We start from the raw sequence: 18,656 nt of genomic DNA on the forward strand, positions 1-18,656 counted from the left end.
GCACTGATGAGGTGACACTTATGGGCACTGATAGGCAGAACTGATGGGCAGCACTGATGAGGTGGCACTTATGGGCACTGATGAGGTGGCACTTATGGGCACTGATGAGGTGGCACTTATGGGCACTGATGAGGTGGCACTTATTGGCACTGATGGGCTGTACTGATGAGTTGGCACTTATGGTCACTGATAGGTGGCACTGATGAGGTGGCACTTATGGGCACTGATAGGCAGAACTGATGGGCATCACTGATGAGGTGGCACTTATGGGCACTGATGAGGTGGCATTATGGGCACTGATGGGCTGCACTGATGAGGTGGTACTTATGGGCACTGATAGGCGGCACTGATGGGCAGCACTTATCAGTCACATTCTCTCTTTTCATGTGACAACACTGAAGAAATGACACTTGTCTACAATGTAAAGTAGTGAGTGTACAGCTTGTATAACAGTGTAAATTTCCTGTCCCCTCAAAATAACTCAACACACAGCCATTAATGTCTAAACCACCGGCAACAAAAGTCAGTACACCCCTAAGGGAAAATCTCCAAATTGGTCCCAATTAGCCATTTTCCCTCCCCCGGTGTCATGTGACTCGTTAGTGTTACAAGGTCTCAGGTGTGAATGGGGAGCAGGTGTGTTAAATTTGGTGTTATCGCTCTCACTCTCTCATACTGGTCACTGGAAGTACAACATGGCGCCTCATGGCAAAGAACTCTCTGAGGATCTGAAGATAAGAATTGTTTCTCTACATAAAGATGGCCTAGGCTATAAGAAGATTGCCAAGACCCTGAAACTGAGCTGCAGCACGGTGGCCAAGACCATACAGGGGTATAACAGGACAGGTTCCCCTCAGAACAGGCCTCGCCATGGCCCACCAAAGAAGTTGAGGTCACGTGATCAGCGTCATATCCAGAGGTTGTCTTTGGGAAATAGACGTATGAGTGCTGCCAGTATTGCTGCAGAGGTTGTAGGGGTGTGGGGGTTGGCTAGCCTGTCAGTGCTCAGACCATACGCCGCACACTGCATCAAATTGGTCTGCATGGCTGTCATCCCAGAAGGAAGCCTCTTCTAAAGATGATGCACAAGAAAGACCACAAACAGTTTTCTGAAGACAAGCAGACTAAGGAGATGGATTACTGGAACCACGTCCTGTGCTCTGATGAGACCAAGATAAAGGTATTTGGTGTCAGATGGTGTCAGGCGTGTGTGGGGGCAACCAGGTGAGGAGGACAAAGACAAGTGTGTCTTGTCTACAGTCAGGCATGGTGGTGGGGGTGTCATGGTCTGGGGCTGCATGAGTGCTGCCGGTGTTCTGCCATATATTGTCCGTCCATCAGAGTGTCTGCCCCGTACTGCGCAGGCGCAGCGCTTGTGCAATACGGAGCAGAAGGAGATTCGGAAAATCTCAGAAGATGAAGCGGGGCCTGTGCCGTGAGTCGAGGTGCTAGCCTCACCATCGAAGTGGACATAGGGCTGAAAATATAAGAGGGCCCCTCGCAGGCTCGCTTCACTCGCCACGCTTCGGGCACGACCTCGCTGCGCTTGGCTCTTTTTATTCTAACTCTATATCCACTTGGATGGTGGGGCTAGAACCTGGACTCACGGCGCAGGCGCCGTTCATCTTCGGATATTTTCGTAATCTGTGTGTCCTGTGTACTGTGCATGCGCAGTACACAGCGTATACTATCTGATGGGGGACACTATGTGATAGGACACCGGCACTGGGGGGCTACAGATCATTGAGGGGACCATGAATGCCAACATGTACTGTGACATACTGAAGCAGAGCATGATCCCCTCCCTTCAGAGACTGGGCCGCAGGGCAGTATTCCAACATGATAACCACCCCAAACACACCTCCAACACCACCACTGCCTTGCTAAAGAAGCTGAGGGTAAAGGGGATGGACTGGCCAAGCATGTCTCCAGACCTAAACCCTATTGATCATCTGTGGGACATCCTCAGACGGAAGGTGGAGGAGGGGAAGGTCTCCAACATCCACCAGCTCTGTGATGTCATCATGGGGGAGGGGAAGAGGACTCCAGTGGTGACCTGTGAAGCTCTGGTGACCTCCATGCCCAAGAGGGTGAAGGCAGTGCTGGAAAATAATAATGGCGGCCATACAAAATATTGACACTTCGGGCCCAATTTGGAGATTTTCACTTAGGGGTGTACTGACTTTTGTTGCCAGCGGTTTAGACATTAATGGCTGTGTGTTGAATTATTTTGAGGGGACAGGAAATTTACACTGTTATACAAGCTGTACACTCACTACTTTATATTGTAGACAAGTGTCACATGAAAAGATTTACACAAATGTGAGGGGTGTACTTACTTTTGTCAGACCTGAAGCACCAATCCATGGAGGATCATCAGAGCCACTTCCCTCAACTCAGTGCTCCGGGTCCCACAGGTGGGCCAGCAGGCAAGGACAGAAGACTTCGCACAAATTAAAGAAAAAATGTGGGCAGTTGCAACTCTGGGACACTCACCAACAGATTCCGGGCTTATTGCCCTGGGTACCTGGCACTAGTGTTATCCCTTTTACAGTCTTCGTATCCATTGTGAGAGGTCCACCATACATTATGGGAGGTCCACCATACATTATGGGAGGTCCACCATCCATTGTGGGAGATCCACCATCCTTTGTGAAAGATCCACCATCCATTGTGGGAGATCCACCATCCATTGTGGGAGGTCCACCATCCATTGTGGGAGGTCCACCATCCATTGTGGGAGGTCCACCATCCATTGTGGGAGATCCACCATCCATTGTGGGAGATCCACCATCCATTGTGGGAGATCCACCATCCATTGTGGGAGGTCCACCATCCATTGTGGGAGGTCCACCATCCATTGTGGGAGATCCACCATCCATTGTGGGAGATCCACCATCCATTGTGGGAGGTCCACCATCCATTGTGGGAGGTCCACCATCCATTGTGGGAGGTCCACCATCCATTGTGGGAGATCCACCATCCATTGTGGGAGATCCACCATCCATTGTGGGAGGTCCACCATCCATTGTGGGAGATCGACCATCCACTGTGGGAGGTCCACCATCCTTTGTGGGAGATCCACCATCCATTGTGGGAGATCCACCATCCATTGTGGGAGATCAACCATCCATTGTGGGAGGTCCACCATTCATCGTGGAAGGTCCACCATCCATTGTGGGAGGTCCACCATCCATTGTGGGAGATCCACCATCCTTTGTGGGAGATCCACCATCCATTGTGGGAAATCGACCATCCATTGTGGGAGGTCCACTATCCATTGTGGGAGATCCACCATCCATTGTGGGAGATCCACCATCCATTGTGGGAGATCCACCATCCATTGTGGGAGATCCACCATCCTTTGTGAAAGATCGACCATCCTTTGTGGGAGATCGACCATCCATTGTGGGAGGTCCATAATCCATTGTGGGAGATCCACCATCCATTGTGGGAGGTCCACCATCCATTGTGAAAGATCCACCATCCTTTGTGGGAGATCCACCATGCTTTGTGGGAGATCCACCATCCATTGTGGGAAATCGACCATCCATTGTGGGAGGTCCACTATCCATTGTGGAAGATCCACCATCCATTGTGGGAGATCCACCATCCATTGTGGGAGATCCACCATCCATTGTGGAAGGTCCACCATCTATTGTGGGAGATCCACCATCCATTGTGGGAGATCCACCATCCATTGTGGGAGATCCACCATCCATTGTGGGAGGTCCACCATCCATTGTGGGAGATCCACCATCCATTGTGGGAGATCCACCATCCATTGTGGGAGATCCACCATCCATTGTGGGAGGTCCACCATCCATTGTGAGAGGTCCACCATCCATTGTGGGAGATCCACCATCCATTGTGGGAGGTCCACCATCCATTGTGGGAGATCCACCATCCATTGTGGGAGATCCACCATCCATTGTGGGAGATCCACCATCCATTGTGGGAGATCCACCATCCATTGTAAGAGGTCCACCATCCATTGTGGGAGATCCACTATCCATTGTGGAAGGTCCGCCATCCATTGTGGGAGATCCACCATCCATTGTGGGAGATCCACCATTCATTGTTGAAGGTCCACCATCCATTGTGGGAGATCCACCATCCATTGTGGGAGGTCCACCATCCATTGTGGGAGATCCACCATCCATTGTGGGAGATCCACCATCCATTGTGGGAGATCCACCATCCATTGTGGAAGGTCCACCATCCATTGTGGGAGATCCACCATCCATTGTGGGAGGTCCACCATCACTTTCTGTCCCAATGACAGTTGTCACTAGGACAGAAGCTAAAGGGATACCCAGAATGTAATAGAATAGAGGGCAAGGGGGGCTTTCTAAAGAGGGACATCTGTGGCAATGACAAGGATGGGTTTTCCTATGGCTTTGGGGTGGTCTCCTCTCTCTTCACACTATGTCTATGGGACAGGAAATTGGGGGGGGGGAGATTACTAGGAGGGGGACATGGAGATCAATAAAACCCCCCACAGAGGTTCTTACCCTTCCACACTTTATCCAGAGCAATGAACACACATTTGGATGGAGTTCTTTATATAGAGCTTGGAACGGATCAGCAAAGTCCCTTCAGATGTCTTCTGGATGACTTAGGATTTGGGATCGTATCTCTATCTTCCCTCCGTGTGATCCTAAAAGTGGGAAGATTGTACAGCTTATATTGCACTCAATTAACACGTCATCAATATACAATATCGATCAATTCAAATGTTCTAGCAAATGAAAGCCCCATCTGAGGCAAGAAAATGATGTATAATATATTATTACAGTAAACAAAGTGTGGAGGAAAAAAAAAAGCTCTGGGACTGAAGGGGATGTAGGGAGAAAAAAAAGTCCTGGGGACTTAAGGAGTTAACTGTAATGTGATCTGAATCTGCAAGGAGGCCAAAAACAATAACCGAAGACCGCAGTTCCTATCGGCTCCACAAGGTGGCAATGTCGTTAATATATGCAATGGAACGCATACAGGAAGTCTCTATGACCACTCCCGACAGGAAGTGATGTCAGGTAAAGACAGGAAGTGATGTAATGTATAAATAAGAAGTTCCGGGTCAGAAGTAGGTTGGAAGGAAGTAGAGAGGAGACGTTGCTGGGCCAGATGAGGAGGTAATAAGATATTATAGAAGTAATAATGAATATATATATATATATATATATGAATCTGATATCCACCTCTGTACACATACATATACTCACGGATAGCAATAAATATTACATAATCAATAAATATTACACAATCAGATCCAATATTGGAGCCCGCCAATAAAGATCCTACATAACACGTCTTGGTTTATCGTTGATCTATGGATCTACCAGCACCGGGAGCCGATTTACTGAGTGTTAGGAACATGAAAATGATATATAGAAGACTCGTCTGAATCTGCCCTACGACGGCTGTGTCGGTACATGGAAGAAGCCACCGTATGACATGACTATGTATGACTGAACACGTCATATATCGCTGTATCACAAAGGACACGTCAACCATCCAGCACACTTACCGTTCACATGGTCAGCCTTTGAGACTTTACAAGTCTCCGGTTGCCTGGGTGGGATGGGGTAGATAGATGATGCTACGTTTGTGTGGAGATTGGTTGAGGTTGGCCCCGGTTGCTGTAACTGGTCAGGGTGGTTGGAGGTGGCTGTGACTCCTCAAAAAGTTAACATGTAGCAGTTGTTGGAGGCTATGGGTTGGGGTGGAATAGGGAAGGTCTAGGTGGTGGATTTTCATGGAGCCAAGAGGTGAGCGGGTGACACAAATTTCTCCATCCTTAGTCACACTTATGATCAGAACACATAAAAACATGGACTGTCTCATCGAGGAACAAAAATATATACTAATAAAGTCCAAATAATTTTCAGTTTCACATGGAAAAGAACAGTTTGTGGGAGCTCTATGAAGTCCTCCATCCTGGGGCTCTCCTATTCCCTCGTTACGTCATCTCCATCAGGTATAAGGAGTATTAACACCAAGTGCTTTCTTTTCATTCTGGAGAGCGCCGATTCTTGGAGATAATAAAATTGATATAAAATTTCCAGTTTATGACCCATCTATGAAGAGGAGAATACTGTACAGACCACATGACCACCTCCAATAAGGATGGAGGAGAACCAAAGTCACAGCATGGAGAAGATACTAAACTTTACCCTGGAGATCATCTACCTGCTAACCGGAGAGGTGAGGAGGATTCTGGGAGGTCACATGACATCACTCTTATCTCTATTAATAAAACACAGACCTGACCGGAGAGGTGAGGAGGATTCTGGGAGGTCACATGACATCACTCTTATCTCTATTAATAAAACACAGACCTGACCGGAGAGGTGAGGAGGATTCTGGGAGGTCACATGACATCACTCTTATCTCTATTAATAAAACACAGACCTGACCGGAGAGGTGAGGAGGATTCTGGGAGGTCACATGACATCACTTTTATCTCTATTAATAAAACACAGGCCTGACCGGAGAGGTGAGGAGGATTCTGGGAGGTCACATGACATCACTCTTATCTCTATTAATAAAACACAGACCTGACCGGAGAGGTGAGGAGGATTCTGGGAGGTCACATGACATCACTCTTATCTCTATTAATAAAACACAGACCTGACCGGAGAGGTGAGGAGGATTCTGGGAGGTCACATGACATCACTCTTATCTCTATTCATAAAACACAGACCTGACCGGAGAGGTGAGGAGGATTCTGGGAGGTCACATGACATCACTCTTATCTCTATTAATAAAACACAGACCTGACCGGAGAGGTGAGGAGGATTCTGGGAGGTCACATGACGTCACTCTTATCTCTATTAATAAAATACAGACCTGACCGGAGAGGTGAGGAGGATTCTGGGAGGTCACATGACATCACTCTTATCTCTATTAATAAAATACAGACCTGACCGGAGAGGTGAGGAGGATTCTGGGAGGTCACATGACATCACTCTTATCTCTATTAATAAAACACAGACCTGACCGGAGAGGTGAGGAGGATTCTGGGAGGTCACATGACATCACTCTCATCTCTATTAATAAAACACAGACCTGACCGGAGAGGTGAGGAGGATTCTGGGGGGTCACATGACATCACTCTTATCTCTATTAATAAAACACAGACCTGACCGGAGAGGTGAGGAGGATTCTGGGATTCTAACATGATGTTCCTATTGGTTCTCCAATATAGAGATTTCCTCTGGTGAAGTCCGGTGATCATATGACCATCACAGTGCCTCCATGTGACTCCCTAAAACCTGAGAGACACAACATGGAGAAGATTCTAGAAGTCACCAAGAAGATGATGGAGCTGCTGACAGGAGAGGTGAGGAGGATTCTGGGAATTCTTGGCCAAGAGATATATATGGGTGGTGATTGTATCATTGTGTGCGTCTAGTTCCTAAGATGTGTCACTTTCTATTTCTCCATGGAGGAGTGGGAGTATTTAGAAGGACACAAGGATCTCTACAAGGACGTCATGATGGACAATCAGCCGCCCCTCACATCACCGGGTAAGAGGAGACTTTATTGTAAAGGAGAGAGCAGTACGGAGGCTCCACCTAGATCCCCCATCATCTGATAAACACATAGAAACAATGTATTCAGTCAGTGTGTGTGTTTCCTACAGATGGATCCAGTAATGGGAACCCACCAGAGAGATGTCGCAGTGATTATAATATTGTTGTTAAAGAAGAGTATAAAGAGGAGGATGAGGAGTATGGAGTGATGGAGGAGTTTTCAGAAGGACACAAGGATAAGATGGAGCCACCAAATACCAGGAACCCACCAGAGAGATGTCCCCGTCCTCTGTATTCCCGGGATTCCACACAGGAAGATCACACCATCCCCCACCATCATCAGGTAGGTGAGAAAGAGTCATTGGTAGTGGTGGTTTATGCACAAGCTTGTTTGTTAAAATTAATGTTTTATTATATATTCAGAGTGGAAACCTCAGGGATTATAATATTGTAGTTAAAGAAGAGTATAAAGAAGAGGACGGTGTGATAAAGGAGTTTTCAGGACACAAAGATGTCTACAAGGATATCATGATGGAGAATCAGCCACCCCTCACATCACCGGGTAAGAGGAGACTTTATTGTAAAGGAGAGAGCAGTACGGAGGGTTCAACTAGATCTCTCATCCAACAAATGAGGAGGAGATACTGGACACCATATGAAAGGTCCATCTCCATTCCTCTAATATAACGTCATGTTCCCAACAAATGAGGAGGAGATACTGGACACCATATGAAAGGTCCATCTCCATTCCTCAATATAACGTCATGTTCCCTACAAATGAGGAGGAGATACTGGACACCATATGAAAGGTCCATCTCCATTCCCCAATATAACGTCATGTTCCCAACAAATGAGGAGGAGATACTGGACACCATATGAAAGGTCCATCTCCATTCCCCAATATAACGTCATGTTCCCAACAAATGAGGAGGAGATACTGGACACCATATGAAAGGTCCATCTCCATTCCTCAATATAACGTCATGTTCCCAACAAATGAGGAGGAGATACTGGACACCATATGAAAGGTCCATCTCCATTCCTCAATATAACGTCATGTTCCCAACAAATGAGGAGGAGATACTGGACTCCATATGAAAGGTCCATCTCCATTCCTCCAATATAACGTCATGTTCCCAACAAATGAGGAGGAGATACTGGACACCATATGAAAGGTCCATCTCCATTCCTCAATATAACGTCATGTTCCCAACAAATGAGGAGGAGATACTGGACTCCATATGAAAGGTCCATCTCCATTCCTCCAATATAACGTCATGTTCCCAACAAATGAGGAGGAGATACTGGACACCATATGAAAGGTCCATCTCCATTCCTCCAATATAACGTCATGTTCCCAACAAATGAGGAGGAGATACTGGACACCATATGAAAGGTCCATCTCCATTCCTCAATATAACGTCATGTTCCCAACAAATGAGGAGGAGATACTGGACACCATATGAAAGGTCCATCTCCATTCCTCAATATAACGTCATGTTCCCAACAAATGAGGAGGAGATACTGGACACCATATGAAAGGTCCATCTCCATTCCTCAATATAACGTCATGTTCCCTACAAATGAGGAGGAGATACTGGACACCATATGAAAGGTCCATCTCCATTCCTCAATATAACGTCATGTTCCCAACAAATGAGGAGGAGATACTGGACACCATATGAAAGGTCCATCTCCATTCCTCAATATAACGTCATGTTCCCTACAAATGAGGAGGAGATACTGGACACCATATGAAAGGTCCATCTCCATTCCTCAATATAACGTCATGTTCCCAACAAATGAGGAGGAGATACTGGACATCATATGAAAGGTCCATCTCCATTCCTCCAATATAACGTCATGTTCCCAACAAATGAGGAGGAGATACTGGACACCATATGAAAGGTCCATCTCCATTCCTCAATATAACGTCATGTTCCCAACAAATGAGGAGGAGATACTGGACACCATATGAAAGGTCCATCTCCATTCCTCAATATAACGTCATGTTCCCTACAAATGAGGAGGAGATACTGGACACCATATGAAAGGTCCATCTCCATTCCTCCAATATAACATCATGTTCCCTACAAATGAGGAGATACTGGACTCCATATGAAAGGTCCATCTCCATTCCTCCAATATAACGTCATGCTCCCAACAAATGAGGAGATACTGGACACCATATGAAAGGTCCATCTCCATTCCTCAATATAACGTCATGTTCCCAACAAATGAGGAGGAGATACTGGACACCATATGAAAGGTCCATCTCCATTCCTCAATATAACGTCATGTTCCCAACAAATGAGGAGGAGATACTGGACATCATATGAAAGGTCCATCTCCATTCCTCCAATATAACGTCATGTTCCCAACAAATGAGGAGGAGATACTGGACACCATATGAAAGGTCCATCTCCATTCCTCCAATATAACGTCATGTTTCCAACAAATGAGGAGGAGATACTGGACACCATATGAAAGGTCCATCTCCATTCCTCAATATAACGTCATGTTCCCAACAAATGAGGAGGAGATACTGGACACCATATGAAAGGTCCATCTCCATTCTTCAATATAACGTCATGTTCCCAACAAATGAGGAGGAGATACTGGACATCATATGAAAGGTCCATCTCCATTCCTCAATATAACGTCATGTTCCCAACAAATGAGGAGGAGATACTGGACACCATATGAAAGGTCCATCTCCATTCCTCAATATAACGTCATGTTCCCAACAAATGAGGAGGAGATACTGGACACCATATGAAAGGTCCATCTCCATTCCTCAATATAACGTCATGTTCCCTACAAATGAGGAGGAGATACTGGACACCATATGAAAGGTCCATCTCCATTCCTCAATATAACGTCATGTTCCCAACAAATGAGGAGGAGATACTGGACACCATATGGAAGGTCCATCTCCATTCCTCAATATAACGTCATGTTCCCAACAAATGAGGAGGAGATACTGGACACCATATGAAAGGTCCATCTCCATTCCTCAATATACAGATGAGGAGGAGGTAGATGAACGATGAAAATACTTTGATGAAGTTTCTCTCTCACAGATGGATGTGATGTTGGGAATTCCTCGGAAGGTCTCCAGAATGTCGGAGAAGATGATGGAGTCACAACAGATTCTCGGCCAGTAAAGACTTATTTGTGTTCGGAATGCGGTCAAAGTTTTAAACGGAAAGATCATCTGCGAAGACACATGAGAATTCACACCGGGGAGACTTTTCCCTGTGAAGAGTGCGGGAAATGTTTTCTGCGGAAAGATAAGCTCACGTCACACCTGAGAATCCACACCGGAGAAAAGTTGCCGACTTGCACAGAGTGCGGGAAATGCTTTTCGCGGAAAGAGAGCCTCACCACACACCTGAGACTCCACACCGGGGAGAAGCCGTTTTCCTGTCCAGACTGCGGGAAACGCTTCAATCAGAAAAGCAATCTTTGGAGCCATCAGAAAATTCACTTAGATACGAGTTCCTTGTCATTTTTGGAGTGCGGAAAACCTTTTATTAATACATCTGAACATACCGTACATCAAGGAGCCCACACCAGAAAGCTGTTTCCATGCTCAGAGTGTGGGAAACTGTCTATAAGTAAATCCCACCTTATTGTGCACCAGAGGAGCCACACCGGTGAGAGGCCGTTCTCCTGCTCCCAATGCCAGAAATCCTTCATCATAAAGTCAGAACTTACCATCCACCAGAGAAGTCACACCGGTGAGATGCCGTTTTCATGCCCAGAGTGCGGGAAAGGTTTCATACGACACGGGAACTTCATTGAACACGTGAAAGTGCACACTGGGGAGAAGCCGTTCTCCTGCCCCGAGTGCGGGAAGTCCTTCATTCGGAAAAATGATCTTGTTATACACCTGAACAGTCACACGGGCCAACATCGTTTCTCATGCTCAGAGTGCGGAAAAGGTTTCTCTCATAAGGGAAAACTTCATAGACACCAGAGAACCCACACGGGTGAGCGACCTTTCACCTGTTCAGAGTGCGGAAAAACGTACTCGGAAAATGCAGATCTTCTCCAACACCTAAGAAGGCACACGGGAGAACGCCCTTTTCTATGTTCAGAGTGCGGGAAAGGTTTCTCTCATAAAGGAAAACTTCATAGACACCAGAGAACCCACACAGGTGAGCGACCTTTCACCTGTTCAGAGTGCGGAAAAACGTACCTTGAAAATTCACATCTCCTTCAACACATGAGAAGCCACACGGGAGAATACCCTTTTCCGTGCTCAGAGTGCGGGAAATGTTTCCCAAGGAAATCTCGTCTTGTTAAACACCGGTGCGGGCCCACTGGGGGGCGTCCTTTTTCATGCAAATCCTAGACTGATGAAGGGCGCCTCCGTAGACACCGGAAAAGTCACAGCGTCCGCTTTCCTGACCAAGGAGTCCTAAATGCTTTAATGGTTCCTTAGCAACATGAAATTAGACAGACGACACGTTTCGGTGGCCAAGAGCTCCGCCTTCGCCAGGGCTTAAAGACTGAAAAAAAATGATATTTTTGTAGCGAAATCCTCTGTAGTCGAATGTATAGTAGACATGTGCATTCGTTTTCGTCCGAATTTCAGCTATTTTCGTTTTGACAAATGATAACGAAAGCACAGAATCCGAAAAACGAAAGATCCGACATAAATAAATGCTTTATTTTCGTTTTCATTGTTACAACAGTTCGATATAGAATAGGAGAATCGACGTGACTCTGACAATAATCTGTCTATAGAACCTGTGTTCGAATGTGCCTAACCTTACCTCTATTAGTCCAAGATTATATAGAGAAAATATTCCACAGAGAAAAGATTCTGCAAGTTACTGTCCTAAAAAGTGTTTGGGGACCCGGTTCCTGCCCCAGGGGAGTGTTTGGGGACCCGGGTCCTGCCCCAGGGGAGTGTTTGGGGACCCGGGTCCTGCCCCAGGGGAGTGTTTGGGGACCCGGGTCCTGCCCCAGGGGAGTGTTTGGGGACCCGGGTCCTGCCCCAGGGGAGTATTTGGGGACCCGGGTCCTGCCCCAGGGGAGTGTTTGGGGACCCGGGTCCTGCCCCAGGGGAGTGTTTGGGGACCCAGGTCCTGCCCCAGGGGAGTGTTTGGGGACCCGGGTCCTGCCCCAGGGGAGTATTTGGGGACCCGGGTCCTGCCCCAGGGGAGTGTTTGGGGACCCGGGTCCTGCCCCAGGGGACATGTATCAATGCAAAAAAAAGTTTTAAAAACGGCCGTTTTTTCGGGAGCAGTGATTTTAATAATGATTAAAGTGAAACAATAAAAGTGTAATATTCCTTTAAATTTCGTAGGGGGGGGGGTATCTATAGTGTGCCTGTGAAGGGGCGCATGTTTCTGGTGCTTAGAACTGTCCCTGCACAAAGTGTCATTTATGCAGGAAAAAAAGTCATTTAAAATCACTCGCAGCTATTATGAATTGTCGGCTCCCGTAATACAGAGAACACTCATTGAAAGTCATTGATAAAAAAATTTTTTTTTTAAAAAGCGTGGGGTCCCCCAAATTCAATTACCAGGCCCTTCAGGTCTGGTATGGATATTAAGGGGAACCCCGCATCAAATTTTAAAAACAATTGACGTGGGGGTCCCCCTAAAAATCCATATCAGACCCTTTATCCGAGCACGCAACCTGGCAGGCCGCAGGAAAAGAGGGGGGGACGAGAGAGCGGCCCCCCCTCCCTCCTGAACCGTACCAGGCCACATGCCCTCAACATTGGGAGGATGCTTTGGGGGTCTGTGACCCCTCAAAGCACCTTGTCCCCATGTTGATGAGGACAAGGGCCTCATACCCACAACCGTGGCCGGTGGTTGTGAGGGTCTGCGGGCGGGGGGGCTTATCAGAATCTGGAAGCCCCCTTTAACAAGGGGACCCCCAGATCCCGGCCCCCCCCCCCTGTTTGAAATGGTAAGGGGGTACAAAAGTACCCCTACCATTTCACAAAGAAAGTGTAAAAAATAGTTAAATAAGACAAACACACTTTTGAAAAATTCCTTTATTAAAAATAAAAAAAAATAAAAAAAAAGATTCCAGCGGCGGTAATTCACTCTTGCTATCCAGCGACGGACGGTCATCTCTCCAGCGATGGCTCATCTCATCCAGCGCAGCGAATCCATCCTTCTTCTGTCTCCGCGGTGGAGACACTGCAAGGATTCCGGCGGCCTGACGGAAACCCGGGGTTCCCTGTGACGTATGGGTGACCCCGCACCCCTCTGATGTAACACAGGCAGGTTTCTGTTACATCAGAGGGGGGAGTGGTCACCCCTACGTCACAGGGAACCCCGGGTTTCCCCTTGCGTCAGAGGGGGGCCGGGTAAGGTGACGGGTGGCCCCGCCCTCCGTATATAAGAAACGTCAGGCCGCCGGAATCCTTTCAGTGTCTACTCCGTGGAGACAGAAGAAGGATGTATTCGCTGCGCTGGATGAGATGAGCCATCGCTGGAGAGATGACCGTCCGTCGCTGGATAGCAAGAGTGGATTACCGCCGCTGGAATCTTTTTTTTATTTTTAATAAAGGAATTTTTCAAAAGTGTGTTTGTTTTATTTAACTATTTTTGACACTTTCTTTGTGAAATGGTAGGGGTACTTTTGTACCCCCTTACCATTTCAAACAGGGGGGGGCCAGGATCTGGGGGTCCCCTTGTTAAAGGGGGCTTCCAGATTCTGATAAGCCCCCCGCCCGCAGACCTCCACAACCACCGGCCACGGTTGTGGGGATGAGGCTCTTGTCCTCATCAACATGGGGACAAGGTGCTTTGAGGGGTCACAGACCCCAAAAGCATCCTCCCAATGTTGAGGGCATGTGGCCTGGTACGGTTCAGGAGGGAGGGGGGGCCGCTCTTTCGCCCCCCCCCTCTTTTCCTGAGGCCTGCCAGGTTGCGTGCCCGGATAAAGGGTCTGGTATGGATTTTTAGGGGGACCCCCACGTCAATTTTTTTTTAAATTTGACGCGGGGTTCCCCTTAATATCCATACCAGACCTGAAGGGCCTGGTAATTGAATTTGGGGGACCCCCACGCTTTTTTTTTTATTTATTTATAAAAAAATTTATCAATGACTTTCAATGAGTGTTCTCTGTATTACGGAGCCGACAATTCATAATAGCTGCGAGTGATTTTAAAGGACTTTTTTTCCTGCATAAATGACACTTTGTGCAGCGACAGTTCTAAGCACCAGAAACATGCGCCCCTTCACAGGCATACTATAGATACCCCCCCCCCCCTACGAAATTTAAAGGAATATTACACTTTTATTGTTTCACTTTAATCATTATTAAAATCACTGCTCCCGAAAAAACGGCCGTTTTTAAAACTTTTTTTTGCATTGATACATGTCCCCTGGGGCAGGACCCGGGTCCCCAAACACTCCCCTGGGGCAGGACCCGGGTCCCCAAACACTTTTTAGGACAGTAACTTGCAAATTAGTCTTTAAAATGAGCACTTTAGATTTTGAACGTTGGAGTCCCATAGACTTTAATAGGGTTCTAAAGTATGCTATATACTAGCTCCGTCGAATCTTCTTTATACATTCGACAGACACCATAAGCCTTCAAAGACAGATTCGACCGTAATTCATGTGGATTTTCGGACGAATGCAATTTTTGAACGAAAAACGAAATAAATAAAAACGAATTTCGGGAGTAACTAAATAAATTAAGTTTTCAGACGAAAACGAAATTCCGAAATGAAATATTTTACTCTGCACATGTCTAATGTATAGTAACCAATTTTCCATTATTTGATGGAGGATGAAAACCTAAAAACAATTGTATATTTTCTGAGAAGAGACCCCGGGGAATAAAAAGCTGAGAATTGCGATGTTGTGATGCCGACACAATATTCCCACAACTGATTATCACATCTTCAGTTTTATGGAGAAATACACTAAAATGCCCGCCGCTATATTGTATATTATTTTATTGGATGGTCTTCTGCGCTACATTACCCATGTTCTTTGTTCATTTGTATCTTTTATATCGAGAAACATATTTGTGAAATAAAATATAAGTTTTTGGGGAAAAATATAAAAGACGGATTGTGTCAAGTAAATTTCCCCAGTACAGACCTCCCCCCAGTACAGACCTCCCCCCAGTACAGACCTCCCCCCAGTACAGACTCCCCCCAGTACAGACTCCCCCAGTACAGACCTCCCCAAGTACAGACTCCCCCAGTACAGACCTTCCCCCCGTACAGACTCCCCCAGTACAGACCTCCCCAAGTACAGACCTCCCCAAATACAGACCTCCCCCAGTACAGACCTCCCCCCAGTACAGACCTCCCCCAGTACAGACCTCCCCCAGTACAGACTCCCCCCAGTACAGACTCCCCCAGTACAGACCTCCCCCAGTACAGACCTCCCCAAGTACAGACCTCCCCCCAGTACAGACTCCCTATCCAGTACAGACCTCCCCCCGTACAGACCTCCCCCCAGTACAGACCTCCCCCCAGTACAGACCTCCTCCCAGTACAGACTCCCTATCCAGTACAGACCTCCCCCAGTACAGACTCCCTATCCAGTACAGACTCCCTATCCAGTACAGACCTCCCCCCAGTACAGACTCCCTATCCAGTACAGACCTCCCCCAGTACAGACCTCCCCCAGCACAGACTCCATATCCTGTACAGACCTCCCCCCAGTACAGACTCCCTATCCAGTACAGATCTTCCCCCCAGTACAGACTCCCTATCCAGTACAGATCTCCCCCCAGTAGACTCCCTATCTAGTACAGACCTCCCCCAGTACAGACTTCCAATCCAGTACAGACCTCCCCCAGTACAGACTCCCAATCCAGTACAGACCTCCTCCAGTACAAACTCCCTATCCAGTACAGACCTCCTCCAGTACAAACTCCCTATCCAGTACAGACCTCCCCCAGTACAGACTCCCTATCCAGTACATACCTCCCCCAATACAGACCTCCCCCCAGTACAGACTCCCTATCCAGTACAGACCTCCCCCAGTACAGACCCCCTATCCAATACAGACCTCCCCCAGTACAGACCTCCCCCAGTACAGACCTCCCCCCAGTACAGACTCCCTATCCAGTACAGACCTCCCCCCAGTACAGACCCCCTATCCAGTACAGATCTCCCCCCCCCCCAGTACAGACCTCCCCCAGTACAGACTCCCTATCCAGTACAGACCTCCCCCAGTACAGACTCCATATCCAGTACAGACCTCCCCCAGTACAGACTCCCTATCCAGTACAGATCTTCCCCCCAGTACAGACTCCCTATCCAGTACAGACCTCCCCCAGTACAGACTCCCTATCCAGTACAGACCTCCCCCAGTACAGACTCCCTATCCAGTACAGACCTCCCCCAGTACAGACTCCCTATCCAGTACAGATCTTCCCCCCAGTACAGACTCCCTATCCAGTACAGGCCTCCCCCAGTACAGACTCCCTATCCAGTACAGACCTCCCCCAGTACAGACTACCTATCCAGTACAGACCTCCCCCAGTACAGACCTCCCCCCAGTACAGACTCCCTATCCAGTACAGACCTCCCCCAGTACAGACCTCCCCCCAGTACAGACTCCATATCCAGTACAGACCTCCCCCCAGTACAGACTCCCTATCCAGTACAGATCTTCCCCCCAGTACAGACTCCCTATCCAGTACAGATCCCCCCCAAGTAGACTCCCTATCCAGTACAGACCTCCCCCAGTACAGACTCCCAATCCAGTACAGACCTCCTCCAGTACAAACTCCCTATCCAGTACAGACCTCCCCCAGTACAGACTCCCTATCCAGTACATACCTCCCCCAATACAGACCTCCCCCCAGTACAGACTTCCAATCCAGTACAGACTCCCAATCCAGTACAGACCTCCTCCAGTACAAACTCCCTATCCAGTACAGACCTCCCCCAGTACAGACTCCCTATCCAGTACATACCTCCCCCAATACAGACCTCCCCCAGTACAGACCTCCCCCCAGTACAGACTCCCTATCCAGTACAGACCTCCCCCAGTACAGACTCCATATCCAGTACAGACCTCCCCCAGTACAGACTCCCTATCTAGTACAGATCTTCCCCCCAGTACAGACTCCCTATCCAGTACAGATCTCCCCCCAGTAGACTCCCTATCCAGTACAGACCTCCCCCCAGTACAGACCCCCTATCCAGTACAGACCTCCCCCAGTACAGACCTCCCCCCAGTACAGACTCCCTATCCAGTAAAGACCTCCCCCAATACAGACCTCCCCCCCAGTACAGACTCCCTATCCAGTACAGACCTCCCCCAGTACAGACCTCCCCCAGTACAGACTCCCTACCCAGTACAGATCTTCCCCCCAGTACAGACTCCCTATCCAGTACAGACCTCCCCCAGTACAGACTCCCTATCCAGTACAGACTCCCTATCCAGTACAGACCTCCCCCCAGTACAGACTCCCTATCCAGTACAGACCTCCCCCAGTACAGACTCCATATCCTGTACAGACCTCCCCCCAGTACAGACTCCCTATCCAGTACAGATCTTCCCCCCAGTACAGACTCCCTATCCAGTACAGATCTCCCCCCAGTAGACTCCCTATCTAGTACAGACCTCCCCCAGTACAGACTTCCAATCCAGTACAGACCTCCCCCAGTACAGACTCCCAATCCAGTACAGACCTCCTCCAGTACAAACTCCCTATCCAGTACAGACCTCCCCCAGTACAGACTCCCTATCCAGTACATACCTCCCCCAATACAGACCTCCCCCCAGTACAGACTCCCTATCCAGTACAGACCTCCCCCAGTACAGACCCCCTATCCAATACAGACCTCCCCCAGTACAGACCTCCCCCAGTACAGACCTCCCCCCAGTACAGACTCCCTATCCAGTACAGACCTCCCCCCAGTACAGACCCCCTATCCAGTACAGATCTCCCCCCCCCAGTACAGACCTCCCCCCAGTACAGACTCCCTATCCAGTACAGACCTCCCCCAGTACAGACTCCATATCCAGTACAGACCTCCCCCAGTACAGACTCCCTATCCAGTACAGATCTTCCCCCCAGTACAGACTCCCTATCCAGTACAGACCTCCCCCAGTACAGACTCCCTATCCAGTACAGACCTCCCCCAGTACAGACTCCCTATCCAGT

At 48.2% G+C, this 18,656-nt stretch overlaps 1 protein-coding gene across 1 annotated transcript in view; it reads left to right on the plus strand.

Moving 5' to 3' along the window:
- Positions 1–18,656, plus strand: part of LOC143955422 (uncharacterized) — a 178,942-nt gene that overhangs the window by 33,328 nt on the left and 126,958 nt on the right. The window contains exon 7 of the mRNA XM_077465472.1: positions 7,649–7,881. Coding sequence (XP_077321598.1) covers positions 7,649–7,881 — 233 coding nt within the window. The remainder of the gene's footprint in view (positions 1–7,648; positions 7,882–18,656) is intronic.

Source organism: Lithobates pipiens, unplaced genomic scaffold, assembly GCF_037356315.1.
Source record: "Lithobates pipiens isolate NorthernLeopardFrog02 unplaced genomic scaffold, aLitPip1_a1.2 Scaffold_35, whole genome shotgun sequence".
Taxonomy (NCBI): Eukaryota; Metazoa; Chordata; class Amphibia; order Anura; family Ranidae; genus Lithobates; species Lithobates pipiens.